The 16,685-nt window shown below is 37.0% G+C and overlaps 2 protein-coding genes across 2 annotated transcripts; both read right to left on the bottom strand.

Moving 5' to 3' along the window:
• Positions 1–297: 297 nt before the first annotated feature.
• LOC132958973 (E3 ubiquitin-protein ligase RNF14-like) lies at positions 298–2,789 on the bottom strand. The gene is made up of 4 exons (XM_061032050.1): positions 2,402–2,789; positions 1,768–1,868; positions 1,326–1,478; positions 298–1,227 (listed from the first exon to the last, which is right to left on the bottom strand). The coding sequence occupies exons 1-4, from the start codon at positions 2,757–2,759 to the stop codon at positions 781–783; spliced, it is 1,059 nt and encodes a 352-aa protein (XP_060888033.1). The 5' UTR covers positions 2,760–2,789; the 3' UTR covers positions 298–780.
• Positions 2,790–11,226: 8,437 nt separating this feature from the next.
• LOC132958777 (ubiquitin carboxyl-terminal hydrolase 47-like) lies at positions 11,227–16,429 on the bottom strand. The gene is made up of 11 exons (XM_061031818.1): positions 16,304–16,429; positions 15,370–15,426; positions 14,650–14,737; positions 14,223–14,332; positions 14,062–14,132; positions 13,705–13,830; positions 13,223–13,318; positions 12,754–13,095; positions 12,622–12,659; positions 12,350–12,381; positions 11,227–11,672 (listed from the first exon to the last, which is right to left on the bottom strand). Coding segments are annotated over exons 1-8 (735 nt in total). The 5' UTR covers positions 16,305–16,429; the 3' UTR covers positions 11,227–11,672; positions 12,350–12,381; positions 12,622–12,659; positions 12,754–12,909.
• Between the last annotated feature and the right edge of the window lie 256 nt (positions 16,430–16,685).

Genomic DNA, 16,685 nt, shown 5'->3' with positions numbered 1-16,685 from the left:
AATAAGCTGTATAATTATGGATGTTCAATGTGTCATGTGAATCATATAAATCACTAAGTCCTCCATTTTCTTAACTATCACTCCAATTATTTCCATGACGGTGAAAGAGATAAAACTTGGGGTCAGTATGAAATATTTTAAAATAATGATTGCACTCAGTGAATGTCTTTCAAACCAGTTGTTGGCAGTTTTCAAGCTCCCCTTCTAATTTTAAAGCGGATCCCATATGGCCCCCAGAAAAAGTCCAAACAGTCCTCAAACACTGTCACCTTCACAAACTGGCTTGAGATCAGAATATACCAATAAATTAGGTCTTTACTGAAGCCTGTGTTGCAATTCATAAAAATATACATTTGGCTGAAAACTGTGGTTTAACCATAACTTATTATATTCTGTTGCATTTAATGATCTACATTACATATGGGCATGTGTCACAGGCGAGGTAATTCACCATATTCCCATGATGTCATGCTCAGAGTGAGAAGCTTACCTTTTACTTCTGTGATCTAGATTGTAATTCATATAAATGCATGACAGCAAAATGGCTTGTGATATGAAATGAGGCTCTTTATATAGTTGAACTAGTTTGCTCTTTACACTTTGATTCTGCAGCTTTGCGAAAGAAACCCTGCTGGCATTTGATCAGGCTGCACCAAGTTTAACATTGACAGTTTTCCTATTTAAGATGCATGCTAAAGTGACAGTCTGCTACATTGCTGTAATACATCCCCCCCACAAAAAAAATAAACTACAGCATTGTTAATTCTTTCACACATCATCTTATTTCCTCTTCCATACTGGTATCGAGGTCTGTCTTGGGGCGACACCATCGGTGCAAGCACTGAAATATGAATCACAGACTGCAGAGAGCTTCAAGCACACAAAACAGAACTTCACCTTACACCGGGGACATTTGATCTGATTGCATTTTTTTCTGCTATGCTCGATCAGAAACCCACAGGTGGGACAGGCACGGATAGAGGGACAGCCGGTCACCATCTTAACATCCTTGAAGTTGATCTCGGGACACTTTCTCAGGACTTCCAGTGGCTGATTAACACATTCAGGGTTTGCACAGTGGTTGGCATGTTCAGATGGACCTGTCCATTTCTTCAAACACTGCCAGCAGAATTCGTAAGTCCTTCTTTTTTTATCTGTGCACACTGTGCAGAACACCCTCAGGTCATTCTGGTCCTTTCTCACCACTAAACTCTTGCAGCCGGGACACTGTTGAGTAAATTTGGTTGAAAATCAAAAAACTAATAAAAACATTTTCAGTATGAATGAACAATATCTCTTAGAACCTGTGATTGGTAGATACTTACTTTTTTGGCATCCATATTATCTTTGGCTAAATTGAACAGTCTTCTGTCAATGTTCTTTGTTTCTGCAGGAGTCAGCAGAGCCATTTCGCAAACCTCTTCATATGACCACACAGCATCACATTTATGTTGGCCACAGACAAACTCCACCTTACCCTTGAGAATTAAAGAGAAAATCAATCAAATGTACTTATTTGCCACTGTCGTTTACTTTTACCACCATGAATTAAGTGACAGATGAAGAGCTGAAAAGAAGTCCTTAATGTTACCAAATAATCAACACTTAAAATCCTCATGCCTTAAGAGACACGAAGTGGATTCAAACAAAAAATAAAAAGTAAATCTACTGCTCATAGTTCATAAGATCCATACACATCAACCTAAAAGTTGTTTTCCAGTTTTGAAAAATGTGGAGAAAAATAACAAAATAATAGTTGTCTAATACCTGGTCCAGCCGCCAGAGACACCAGTTGATGAGAGACGTTGGAGTCACAGTATGACCACAGGACATCTCTGCTCTGAGAGACTTGTAGCCATTGAGCTCAACTAGAGGAGAAAAAGAGCAACAGACAGTGGTAGTTAGTTTTGTATTTAAAGAATGACACCCAACAAGGTGTCAGGTATCAGGAATTTATGGATGGAGAGGAGACCAGGACAGCTGTTTTGCAGAGTCCAAAGTCCCTTCATGAAGAACACCTTGAAGTGCATCATTTACCTTATACCACGGTCGATTGCTAAACAGGATAAGGCATACTGCTGCCTGTAGTTAACATTAACTCTGTTTTCCTGCTCACGCCTCAGGGTTTGACTTATTCCTGAAAAAAGGACATATCCCAAAATGTTCTGCTGCAATGGAAACCTTAAACACTTCTTCTGTGAGTAGGCTATAGCAACAAAATACAAAAGGCTGTAGGTTACTTTACAATTACAACTTTACAACTAGGCTATCGATTTTTCAGTAGCCTAATTAATTGAAAACCTCCAAATAACCTTAAAATATTAAGTATAGGCCAATTCACCTTATTATAGGCTATATGTTTAATAAAATTCAGATTAATTTGGGGGTTCTGTTCTCTTACAATCCATTTCATCTTCTCCATCGACGAATGTAAACCTTGTGTCATTTGGGTCGTAACACCTCTCCTCCTGTTCAGCTGTCAAAGTGCTTGGCCAATTCTCTGGTTCTGAATCAACATTTGGTACAGTTTCCAAATTGTCCGATGAGTTACTTGGTTCAGCAATAAACGTTGATGGAGTAATTGTTGTCCTCACTCTAGGTCGTGGCGCCGTGATCGCAGATACTGCATATCTCCTGTGTGCAGCTGGGTTGCTTGATTCTGTCTCCGTTTCCAAAGGTGTTCTCCAGGGAGCAGTTACAAATTGTCTGGTCGGTGTTGGTGCCAGGGAACTTTGTTGACGTGACCGATTGTTCCCCATCTCGACTCGGTCTCAACAACGGATAGCTCCAGTAGTTTATTCACCTGTCTAGAAGTCACATGATGTTCAATCACCTCATAGGTGACGCATATCAGATATCCTACACGCCCTCCTACCTTTTAAATGCACTGGGATCGTTTGCACTTGGACACGTCTCTCACAGTGCTCTGATCTGGCTTGGTTGCAAAATGGGGATCCAGGTGAATGTACACGGTCCCAGAGGAGAAGAAAAGATCATCGATCTGTGTGACAACATTGAGCAGATGAAGAACATCACTGTGAAGCAGCTTAAACGGCAAATCAGAAAGGACCTCGGGATAAGTACGTCTCACTTCATTTTCAGTAGTAGTAGTATGGAGGACTAAAATTGCCAAAATGAAATATATAAATATATAATTAATTAAATCATTAAATGTGTCATCAATTATTTAATATTGGAAATAAATCAACAAATATATAAATATATATATAAGTATTTAATTAATTCAATGCATGTGTTATTAAATAATTAATTAATTATTTTAAATTTGTAATACATAAATAAATAATTTATGAAATACATAAATAATTAAATAAATGTTTAAATAATTATTTAAAATGTTCATTCATTCTATGTAAAAACACATCTATTTATTCCACTATGTATTTAATTATTTCATGTTTCCTGCTCCAGCAGTGCATCATGAAATAATTTTATCTGTCATCATCTCCCATCAAACTCAGTGGGCGGGATTAACGCTGGAGTCACAAACCATTGCTTTGGTCTGCAGGGTTGCCAGACTAGGCGGTTTCCCGCCAAACAAACAAACAAACAAACAAACAAACAAACAAACATGGCAGCAATCACAGAGGATCTGCATGAGCTCTCCCGTGAGTTGATAACAAATATTTTAGACCTGGCAGAGAATGCTGACGCGGGAATTTCGGACCCTGAACATGTGGCTAGCAAAGCAGAGGGATTTATTGAAGTTCTTGGAGTTATTTCCACTCTCTCTGACCAAGATATTGACCAAAGAAGTTCTCCAGCGCTTCTCCCGTACTGGGCCGCAACACACACATGGACCAGGGCGCCCGGCTTTTGACATACCCACTGCTGTTCTAGAGCATCATGTCCGGTGTGGGCTACCAGCTCATGCAGATCCTCTGTGATTGCTGCCATGTTTGTTTGTTTGTTTGGCGGGAAACCGCCTAGTCTGGCAACCCTGCAGACCAAAACAATGGTTTGTGACTCAATCAGCGTTAATCCCGACCATTGAGTTTAATGGGACAGGATGACAGATAAAATTATTTCATGATGTACTGCTGGAGCAGGAAACATGAAATAATTAGATAAATAGTGGAATAAATAAATGTGTTTTTACATAGAATGAATGAACATTTTAAATAATTATTTAAACATTTATTTAATTATTTATGTATTTCATAAATTATTTATTTATTTATATATTACCAATTTTAAATAATTAATTAGACATTTAAATAATTATTTAATAACACATACATTTAATTAATTAACATTTTATATATTTATTTATATATTTGTTGATTTATTTCCATATATTTATTTATTTATTTATTTTATATTAAATAATTGATGACACATTTAATGATTTAATTAATGATATATTTATATATTTCATTTTGGCAATGTTAGTCCTCCATACCCCATAGTAGTAGTCCCCTATTTCTCAATAGTTATATGACTATTATAACATAGGCCTACCCACGCGGAAAAATACATTTGTTTTTCTGACAGATCAGAAAACATTTATTGTTTTATCAGCCTTAAACTTCTGAATGTGTTTATCTATAAAAGCCAGCCCTGAGTTCTCTTTATTTCTGCTCAGAGGATGATGTCCGGATTGTGTTCGGAGCTGAAACCCTGGAGGAGTCAACTCTGGTGATGGCTTACGGGATCAGTCACCTTTCTACCATCCACACTCTTCTAATTCTGCCCGGAGGAAACTGATGTGGAACCATTGACTGTGTATCAAAATAATATAAATGTGGAAAAGACAAAGAAGAAAAAAACACAAAGACTCTGAACTACACTGCTGTCATATGTTCCATATGAGCTGCAGGAAAATAAATTGTTGAATTTCCCTTCTCTTAAAACCTCTTTGTTTTGAATGTGTCATAAAATCAATATTCTGAATATGTAGGCCTGTACATATCCTACGTTTCACAGCATTTGAATGTTAGAGTCTAGATTACATGGAAGTAGTCTAAATGCAGTAAAATGACAATAAAAATGACGCAAATGACCCCAGGCTATGAAACTCTTTTTTTGTTGAGGTTTAAGAATGGAGATAGCCTAAAACACAGTGCTGGCTGTTAAGTTACTGTTATCATACACTATTTTAATTATTATTTTAGAACCATGCAATTGCTCAGGCTCTCTGAATGAATCTAAAAACGTATTTTAGCATGAAACAGAACAAGAGCTCTGTATTTTAAACCTTTTATTAAGAGTTCAGTTATTTGAATTTGTCTTTATTTTTCAGTTACAATTTTGTTAAAATTGTTTTCTCAATATATGACGATCATCCTGTGATTTCCATTTCCAAAATCATTTGAGCTGCATTTCATGTATGACAGCTTTTATAATGTACATTAACAAAAACACACATACACTGTAGGCCTACAGTACTTAATGTTATTAAAGCCTGCAGGGACAGAGAAGCAGTAAATACAATACAAATGATCTGTTTTCTCCTGCCTTGTAACAAAAATGGAAAAGATAAAAAACTAAACTGAACTCAATGTTTGTTGACATCAATAACAGATGAAGAGAGGGCTTCTGTAGAAGAAGTCAAATTGTCATGTTATGTTACTGCACAGTAATGTATGAAGCAGCTGTGAATTAAATTCCCTTAACTAATAATGTGTTAAAAAAGAACTCAATGAATGAATTTTATCGTGACTTCCCCACATTAGTTGATGGTGAGCCGCAGGAGTTAACGATACATCCTACATTAATTCATGCATCATGCATTAATTCAGCATCAATTAAGTATAACATTTGTATAATGATGTAAAAGTTTACCCTGATTTAGTTTAATGCTTTTCATACTTTAGGATTTTAACACCAAAAAGTAAAGTACAGTTAAAAAGTACATCACTATTGTATTTCTTCAAAGTCAGAAAGGAGATATCCTGCTATTCCTCACAGAAGAAAACATATCAAAGATATATAAAACAACGTTTTTAATAGACATAATTCATATTTTTAACCGAGCCTTGTCATATATATGCCAACTTGTTATATAACCACTGGAGTTTTGACATGTGCAAAGACAAAAAAAAGGTAATGGAAAGAACGATTGACATAAAAAAAAACCAATAGAAACGAAACTCAAAGCAAAGCAGGCGTTGTCAGGTGATTGTGACTTATCCTCAGGCATTTTCTCATTACTGGAATTAAAGGCAAAAATAGAACTAAAAAAGTTTGTTGTGCGTTAAGAAGGATATTATCAATAAAGGTGTGTGAACAGGTGAGTCTTGATCAACATGAGAAAGTACCTTCACCTGAAAGTAGTTGAACAACATTCTGGCAGGTAGGTGGTTTATTCTGGGAAAAGGAGTAACAGAAAGTCATTAGTCTGAGGGTGGATTGGTATAATAAAAGCATGATAATTAAAAATACAATGGATCATCTGAGCTCACCGCTGACTTTACAGGCTGAATGCCATATGATAATTACACTGTGCCATGTCATCTGTGGTGGACAGGGTGACAGGAAAGGGACAAATTATACATTTCAGAAGAAAATAAAATGCAAAAAAAAAACCTTAATAACAATTAAAACAGTACACTTTGAGAACTGATTTCATACCTTTGGGGCACAATGGCTCGTCACTGGGGCAGCACCCTAAAGGCACCACTGGCTTGTCCTTGATATGGGATACTTCAATGTACCCTGGTGGGGTTTACCTCAAAGAGACCAAACTTGTATCTCTGGTGAGAGGTGACACTTTTGTACCTCAATTGATCACAACAAATATGTCTGCCTTTTCAAAGGTTACAAAATTGACTTTAGCAGGGTACAAAAAGGTGCCCAGGTAATACTGGTAAACATGTTTTATGTTTGCATATACAAGATGAAAACAGAAATAAATGTGTCACTGTTCAAATAATCTATTCAAATATTTTCACTTTTAACAATTTAACTAATTTCGTGTTGAAACACAATGTTAGATTGTGACATACTGACTATTCTTTAAAGAACAGGTTTTATTTGCCAACAAATTTAAGTAAACACACACCAATGTTGATGTCTGAGCAAAAGTATCGATGCAACTGCAAAAATCCCAAATACAGCCAGCGATAGGCTGTCTTATTATTGTGCTCCATTTTTTCAAATACAATTGTTTCTTAAATTAAGAGCCACTTAAAAAACAAAAGATAATCTTTCTAACTACCTAATCATGTTCATAAAACTTACAAGACTCTGCCTGATAATAGATGAGGGCTGCATTAAATGAAATGTGGTAGGTAGGCTGTGGCCCAGGACACGACGCAAACTGTCTGTCGACAGTTACAAACGGCTTGCGATCACGATGTGATCGCAAGCCGTTTGTAAGTGTCTTTTCTCTTTGTTTGCAACCTAGGCAAAGTGTTTTAATCATGCTGTTTTAAACTGATTTGAAGCAGCGACTTGTATTTAATATCTGCGGATATTTATTTGTCTTTTATTTGTAAGGAGTTTATTGGCTGTCATTCCCATCCGTATTAAATGTGTGGATATCTAGTTGAGAATTATTGTATGAAAGGTAAAATAGTGGCAAATCTTCTATCCGTGTTTCCCCTTGATTAATTTACGCAAACGTCACGTAAACTAGAACACTATACTTCGAGGTTGGATTTCCGGGGAAAGGGTTTATTTTAACATAGGCACCAGGTACCAGAGATAAGTACGGAAGAGGATTAGGGCCACACATAAAAAAAGAGTTCTGACTTTAAACTCAGAACTACGGGTACCTGTAAGGACCAACTCCGGTGGATAGTCACTGCGTAGGACTGTGCAGGACTGACTGGAGCGTACTGGACGCCAGAATTCTGAGTTTAAAGTCAGAATTCAAATCATTTTTGTCCTACTTTCCCTCCAGAATGCACGAGATCAACCAACATCCTGAAGAAACCACTTTGCATTGCTCTAATCGTTTGTGGTGGTGTGGTATTACTTTTGAAACCTCCTGTTATTCTGTGGACTCTAAACTTATTTTGATGGAGAGAGTGGGCAGGACTTATGTCAGCGTTGAAGATGAATTCAGAAATGTCTACTTGCAAGTTTCTACCAAATTGAGCTCCAGGTATGCTACACAAGCATTACCACACCATCCACTCTTCTTAACCGAAACCGGAAAAATGGCCACCAGATTCTGGTTCCAAAAACACCTACACCAAGGATTCAAAATCTCAGGAATAACTTCAGAGCACTATTCCACTCATTCTTTCCGCATCGGTGCAGCATCCACCGCAGCCAGGCATCTCAGATCACACCATCCAGGTCCTCGGGCGCTGGTCTTCTCAGGCTTATAATGGCTATATCCGTAGCAACCTCAGTGATCTGCGCCGAGCACACTCAACTAAGCTCTATTTAATTGGATATTTTGGGGGCCGTAATAAGTTCGGGTGGATCCAAATCCGAGACGGAACCCCCACTCTGAGTCTCTCGCTCACCCGATCAACCTCCCAGACCAGCCTGAAAGAAGACGGCCATCTCACACCTACACCCCTCTCATACAGATACATCTGTCAATATATCTTACAATCCACATTAAATGTTCAAACTAATTCTGTTGTGGCGTGGTCCTTGCTAGTGAAATGGAGTTAATGTATTAACTTAGGTTCGGGAGCAGGACCACGCCTAAAACCACATCTCCAATTACCTGACAGCCTACTTAACACCTGGTCACCTCACCACACCCCGTTTGTCTCAGATCCTTCTACCCACCCTCCCTTCCCTCCTTCCTCATCATTTAACCCTCCTTCCTCATCCCTTCCCTCCTTCCTTATTTCTTCCCATCCAACTCGGCAACACGCCTCTCCCTCGTCTCTCTCATTTCAGGTACAGTCTGGGGCCGTAATAAGTTCGGGTGGATCCAAACCCGAGACGGAACCCCCACTCTGAGTCTCTCACTCACCCGATCAACCTCCCAGACCAGCCTGAAAGAAGACGGCCATCTCACACCTACACCCCTCTCATTAAAATCTTTTACAAAACAGGTGAAATGCTGGCTCAAAGCAAGCCAGAGATGTACCCACTTTTAATTAATATCTTCAAACTTTATTTTAAACTGGTTTATAGCATTTGTATTGTTGTACATGTATTTTAATGTATCCTCATATCATGTTATGGGGTTTTATGTAACTGAATGTTGTACATTTTAATCTGTTGTTTACACAAAGGCCCAACTGGGGGACACGAGTTGGAAATTAGCAATAGCTATATACTCTATAGCACATCAGTTTCATGCTTTGTATTGAAATTATGTTAAATTGCATTGCCCCTATTAAATAAATAAATTCAATTCATACCAATACATCTGTCAATATATCTTACAATCCACATTAAATGTTCAAACTAATTCTGTTGTGGCGTGGTCCTTGCTAGTGAAAACACCCATATTCCTTCACAAAAAACTCAAAGTGATAAAGGTATTGTTGTGTCCTCTTGTGACCAGACAGCGATGGTCTCAGAGCAGAGATGTCCTGCGGTCACGCTGTCGGTCCTGATTATCTGACCGTTTGGTGTCTCAACCAGCTGAAGGAAACAGGAGCAGTAATAAAAGAGCATGTTTGTGTTCATTTATGACTTACGGTATTAAGACTTATAAATACTCTGCAGAACTAATCCAAAGTGATTAACTGCAACTATTACTACTACTCCTTTATTATTATTATATGCTCCAGGCACTCCAGGGGTCAAATTTGAAAATGACGGCTGCATCAACAAGGACCTTCAACTTCTGCAGACGTGTAAGACCATCAGTCTGCCTGCTGTGGAGGGGGTCACTGACTGCCCATCAGTGCGAGCCTGTCCTACATGTGGCCTGAGTGTGGAACACAATTCACAATACTGCAAAAACATCAACTGCCCTCGCTGTCACATTGAGTTCTGTTTTGTCTGTCTGAAACTGAAGCTTGAGTGTAAAAAAACAAGTTCTCCATACAAAATCTGTCCCAGTGGTGTGGCCCCAAGACAGACCTCCATCCCTGTGTGGCAGAGGAAATGAGGGGAAAAGGTCAGGATTGTGGAATCCTTTTATCTGAGGGTAAAAAGCAGCAATAACAGAAATTACTGTAGACGTATTGAAGTATTTGTTGCTATATGAAAAGATTTTTTAAACATTAATGTATTATTGTACTGCTGCCCTCAGAGAGGTGGTTATGTGATAGATACCTGATATTTTTAAAGAGTTAAAACATCAGGAGTTGATCACATACCAAGCTCAACTAGAGGTGGAGACAGATTAAAACAGCTCTTACAAAGAGAGTCTTTTTGGATGAATACATTGGAAATCCTGCAATATCATGATCTAATTGGTCAAATGGACCTCTATCTTTTCCTCTAGTTGTCATAGTCGTCTGAGGTGCTTGTAAATTCAGTCAATTATATATAATACTGTATGTCATGATGTGACTGGTCGTAAATCTTTAAAGGAAGTAGCTTGGAGGCCATTTGTACCTGTTCTGATGAAGGCCTGGCTGAAACATGTCTGCATGTTTTTGAGTCCATTGCCCCAATGAAATAAAGTTTTTATTAATTATCCCTTTGACTGCCTCAGACCTCTTCAATAACTTTTAAGTTTGATCCCAACACTGGAAAGCAGCAGGGATACATTCTTTTCATTAATTTTGTAAAAATGTTCATCACCAATGGAGTACTCCACCAACTTTTTGACAAATTAATATATGATTGTCAACTTTTAATGTGTTTTCTACTATGTTTGAATCCTCCTTAACAAATAAAAAGAACAAAGGGACACATAGAAAATTATGGCCTACACTAACAACATCTTAAAAAAATTCTCATTAAGCAGCACTTTTTTTGATTAAAGAAACGTTTATCCATGGTCCACATTGTTGTCATGGTCCTGCATCAGAAAGTTAGTTACCCTGGGTAAACATGTTCGTAAGTATCCACTGTCAATATGGCAGTTTGATTCCTAGATCAACACTAGCACTGCAATGTAAAAAATAAAACTTAAGGTCCTTTGTGGTGGGTGACCAATTTTCTGTGAAAGGCGGTGACCTCGTTCACCCTCACACTGAACACGGCATCCCACAGGGCTGTGTGCTGGGTCCTCTTTGTTTTCTCCTCACCTGAACTTAACACCTGTATGTGCATTGTTCCACCACCAACGCCATCTCAAGTTTTGAGAGGTCACTATACCTTTGTTAGCCTCATGAGCAACATTTGTTCATATTTATGAAAGATGAAAATACGATTTCAGGGCCTTAATGCTTTTTATGCACATTTATTACAAGAAATTAAGGTTGTTTTCTTCACTTAAAGAAATATACTGCTTTTAAAATCCATATCTTTATTCACTAATATTGAATGGGAAACTGCTATCTTTTGTTTCATTTTATACACAAATAACTGCAAATGTACTTTTGACTCTTAGTCATCAAAATTGTTTCAAAAAAACCCATAAATTCAAAATAATGATTAAAAAAATAAGCAATTGCACTCAATATGTAATTTAGTTCACCATCACTTTGGTAGAAACTTGCAAGTAGACATTTGTGAATTCATCTTCAACGCTGACATAAGTCCTGCCCACTCTCTCCATCAAAATACGTTTAGAGTCGACAGAATAACAGGTATCAAAAGTAATAAACCACCACCGATGATGGATGCGATGCAAAGTGGTTTCTTCAGGAAGTTGGTTAAACTTGTGCATTCTGGAGGGAAAATAAGACAAAAATTATTTCCTCTGACAAAACATTTGACCTTTGATGAATGAATCAAAATGTCATTTTAAAGTAATTTTAAGGTTAAGGTATGTAGTGGGTTATGTTTTTGGCTATTGTTTATGATGTCATTTATTGTGTGATTATATTGAGTAAGAGGATACAGCGATTACAAGGGCATGGATGCAAATATATTGATTTAAGTCCCTTATTCACCTTTTGTGATCAGTTAGACGGAGAGATGAGCTAGGTTATCATGAGCCAATGATTTTTTTCTTTCATTAAAAGTCAAACATATTTTTTGAAATCTTGGTTATATTTTTGGTCCAACGGATCAGAAAATGAACTAGGTCCAACCTCAGCCTCTCAGCAGCTCCAAAGTTGTTAAAATGGAAATGCTCATCTCACCTTCTTGTCTTTTGCTTTGTTGCGTTCCCTCCTCTGCCTCTCTCAGCTTGTCCTGACGTGGTTTTTTCGGTAAGAGAGGATCTTCTTTGACGAGGCTTGAAACTTTTCTTTTGAGTTCCTGTTGGTCTCCACTCTGTTCATCCTGTCGATCTTCCACCTCGTCTCTAAAACCCTCTGAGCCTTTTCAACAAGATGAAAACAATGCATTGATTAACCATCATAAAACATTTTAGTCAACAATGATAGCTGTGTTGTCTTACCTCGGTACACGAGCAGATATGCAGTGTTGGAACTGTTGAACAAATAATTTAAGTTACTGTTTGCTGCATGCCATAAAAAGCTAAGCACATAAATTAAACATTTGGATAATATATCTCAGACTTTTATTCTTGGCCTTAAAAACAGAAGGACCCCGTATCCATTAAGTTCTGCAAATGCTCAGCAGCTTTCAATTATAACACATGGTCTTCTTAGCACATTTAAAGACATGTTGTTAATTTTGGCTTCAAGGAAATAAATTCACTGAACATACTTGTAAGTCCCAGAGTTTGCAAATGGTTGTTCCTCAAGCTGCAACATTCATCAAAAACAAATTATTATTGAGGTTTTTTTTAAACGTTTTAAATATGGGCAATTATAACAGATGAGTTCAATTCAACCTCACCTTTCTGACGTGACTGTCATTAAACTCATACCAGGTGTTGTCCTCTTTGGACAGGATGGTGGCTGTGTAGTGTCCTCCTTTAAGGCTGCCCATGTGATTCACAATCCCACATAGTTTGTACATCTTGTTCTACAGTGACAAACACAGTCAGTTACATTATATGATTTTCAAAATCAAACACAAGGAAAAGCATTTAAATGTACTTCCTCTTGCCTGTCTCTGTAATGTACGTGGCATCACTACCATGCGGTCTGATTTGAAATGTGACATAGTGTTGTTGTCAAAGTCAAATCTCTTTAGAAGTAGAACCAGAATACGAGGAAATTCCAGCATCTCACATTTCTGAAAAAAAAATACACACATTTTGATATCAAACATATTATGTTCAATAGACGATTGTAACTTAAATCAAAGCTTTAAATGAGTTACATCAGAATTTGGTCAGGATACTGTTGGTTTATTAACTCACTCTGGTGGCCTCTGTTTTCTTTCCACATTGCTCACAGTACACCAGGTTGTCTCCGATGAAGGACTTTTTATGGAAAACGTTGTCAAAGCCACTCTCCTGGGAAAACATAACTGTAGGCTAAGAACGGCTAACCGATCTCACTTTAATAAACATATTCAAATTGCAACCATTTTCCTGTGAAATTACACTTAGAGTGGGGAGCACAAATACTGCTTTAATGCTGTGTAGAACAATAAACAACGACACAGGGAATATTTCATATTTTAAGATAAAACAACATAGCTGAAAACCAGTTAGCCACATGCAGACAACAGCTAAAGTTAGCATCCAGCCAACTTTTCATTTAAAGGAACAGGCACATGTTCTGTAAGCTAACATTTACAGTTAGCCAGTCTTTGGATCTCTTGGTGTTACTGGAAGTTATAGTAGAAGAAGAAGTGGATATAACTACTAAACCAGAATTCAGAACTTTATCTGCTCACCACACTGAAGTCTGAAATGTTAGCATCCTTCAGTGACAGTGGAAGAGTCAGAAATGGATTCTTCTCTGTGTTGAGGTTGTGGCCTTCAGAGCATGTTGTCGAGTATTTCATCTCTCCTTTGAAAACCTTGAGAGAAATATTATGAATATTTTTGTAAACAAACAATATGTAAATAATTGTGATTAATGGGAAATGATTGTCAAATATGCAAAATATGAATGGGCTTTTTATTTTAATTGTTTAAATGTTCTGATTTTTTTCAGGATTCGGATCACAGATGTTTCTGTTTATGATTTTTTCTGGTCCTATCTATTAATGTGTCTTCATAAAGATCCTGATTTGTAATGACATGCTCACCTGGGAGGCCTGTGGGCTGACTTTGTGTAAAATCATCTCCAGGCATTCAGCAGCATCACGTTGTTGATGCACTAAAAATGAAACATGACATTCGCCACAAAAGCATTACTTTGCTGCTCCACCTCCTCATTAATGTTTTATGATGTCACTGGTCAACTTACCGTTTGTAATGTCAAAACTCTTTGTGATGTCTACTGTCCAACATGTTTCTGTCTCCAGTTTTTTAAAGAGGTTTCTCAGCTCCTTATCTGTATTGGAGTTTTGATCCAACCTTGAGAAAAAACAGGAATTATTTAAATCAATCATGTTCTTCCCTTTTATTGTTAGTTTAGTAAATTATTGTAATCTTATGAAGGAGTATTGCTGTCAACAAGTAAAGAAATGTACCAGTTCAATGTTAAAATGTGGTAAGTTTAATGATCTAACAATATGGTTTTTCCATCTTATAATGTTGAACTTCTCATGTTATTAAAGTTTACAGACTTAAAACAAAAAAAGATATCAAGGTTTAACCTTAAAACTACAACTTTAATGTACAATAAAGTCTTGATCCAGGTCTTTACATTAGCAAACCAAACAGTGTCAAACCTGTCGTGAATCTCGGTTGTCATGAAGAAAACCTGCAGAACACTGTTGAGGTAACATGTTGCTCCCTGATTATACAGACCGTGAAACTCTGTCAAGGAAATAAAAAGAGTTACCCTTAAAATGTAGTATGTACATTTAGCGTATGTAAATTTGGCAAATCTCTCGGGATATACATATAAAACATTAAGATATGAATAATACGTCATCCAATGTTATATTATGTACACTATACTGTGTTAAATGTTTGCTCAAAATTAAACATTTTATATTTTATGATTACTGTAACTTTAACTTAACCTTAACTTTTGGTTTGTGGCGATTTTGGCGCCCCCTGTGGACACATTAGTTAATCTAGTCTGTGCATGTACATCATGTTTCAGGGCTATTGTTTCATGACAAAAATCTCATCCGTCTTTCTTTTAACAATCTATCGATCCTAGTGAATATTTTCTGTGGAAAACTTTCTTTTTTAACGTGCTGTGTCTTCAGCTTGCTGTTGATCACATTGTCTGACACCTACCTTGTGACAGCAGTTTTAGACATTCAAATGTACTCTTTAGTAAAAGTCAATCTTGTCACTCATTGTCTTGTCTTTGTCAATAAGCATTAATATGCCTCAGTATTAATTTCAGTCTGTTTTTCAATCAGATAAAAAAAATCCTCACAGGAGCTTTAATGTCAATGATTGCCATTTGAATCATATGTATCTCTTCTCCTTACCTTTTTGTTTCTTCTCTACTGATTCCATTTCTTTTCTTCTTCTTTTCATGGTGATCACTTCCCTTGTCTCTCCCCTGAAGATAACAGAATAAAACTATATCACTTTTTATTCAGACAACCGATTCATTTTCGTTTCAGACATGCGTGCTAATGTTACAATTTAAACTTTATTTTCCCAAACAGCCCTAGTCTATAATTATTTTTAATGACGCAGCACAAACACAATGCACTCTTATCTCTGGTACCTGGTGCCTATGTTAAAATAAACCCTTTCCCCTGAATATTCTATCCTCTTCATTGTCATTCCCCTCCTATATTACTTAGTATTTGATGTCATAACCTTCATTCAGAGATAAAGCAAAGTCCTGTATTGAATACTCACGGCGACAAAACGCTTCCTACAAAAAAATAAAATAAGCAGAAGACATATTTCAAACAATTCATTTTAAGGTTAACTTTTCGTTTCTCAGGAATTCAATATGCTAATGTTGGTTCGTACCTGTGCGACTCCCCACCATGCGTTTCAAAAGAAGAACAGTTTTATGATTCCTGTTGTAGCCCAGAAAGTCTGCACACGGGATTAGAAGTGCAAATCCAAACGAGAGAGAAAGACTTCTTTAAAACGTTTCAATAAACCCCAGTTATCGTTTAGACATTGTTGCGCTTACAGTGTTCTAGTTTACGTGACGTTTGCGTAAATTAATCAAGGGGAAACACGGATAGAAGATTTGCCACTATTTTACATTTCATACAATAATTCTTAACTAGATATCCACACATTTAATACGGATGGGAATGACAGCCAATAAACTCCTTACAAATAAAAGACAAATAAATATCCGCAGATATTAAATACAAGTCGCTGCTTCAAATCAGTTTAAAACAGCATGATTAAAACACTTAGCCTAGGTTGCAAACAAAGAGAAAAAGACACTTACAAACGGCTTGCGATCACATCGTGAAACCAGTAACCAGTAGCCTGTAGTGGAGGATGTGGCTTCTTCTACTGGTGCCTATTATTGACAGACAGTTTGCGTCGTGTCCTGGGCCACAGCCTACCTACCACATTTCATTTAATGCAGCCCTCATCTATTATCTTCTAAGTTTTATGAACATGAACGAAATGATTTAGGTGGTTAGAAAGATTATCTTTTGTTTTTTAAGTGGCTCTTAATTTAAGAAACAATTGTATTTGAAAAAATGGAGCACAATAATAAGACAGCCTATCGCTGGCTGTATTTGGGATTTTTGCAGTTACATCGATACTTTTGCTCAGACATCAACATTGGTGTGTGTTTACTTAAATTTGTTGGCAA

The sequence above is a fragment of the Labrus mixtus genome, chromosome 23 (genome assembly GCF_963584025.1).
Source record: "Labrus mixtus chromosome 23, fLabMix1.1, whole genome shotgun sequence".
Taxonomy (NCBI): Eukaryota; Metazoa; Chordata; class Actinopteri; order Labriformes; family Labridae; genus Labrus; species Labrus mixtus.
Note: the sequence above shows the minus strand (reverse complement) of the source record. Positions and strands in the feature narration are given on the sequence as shown.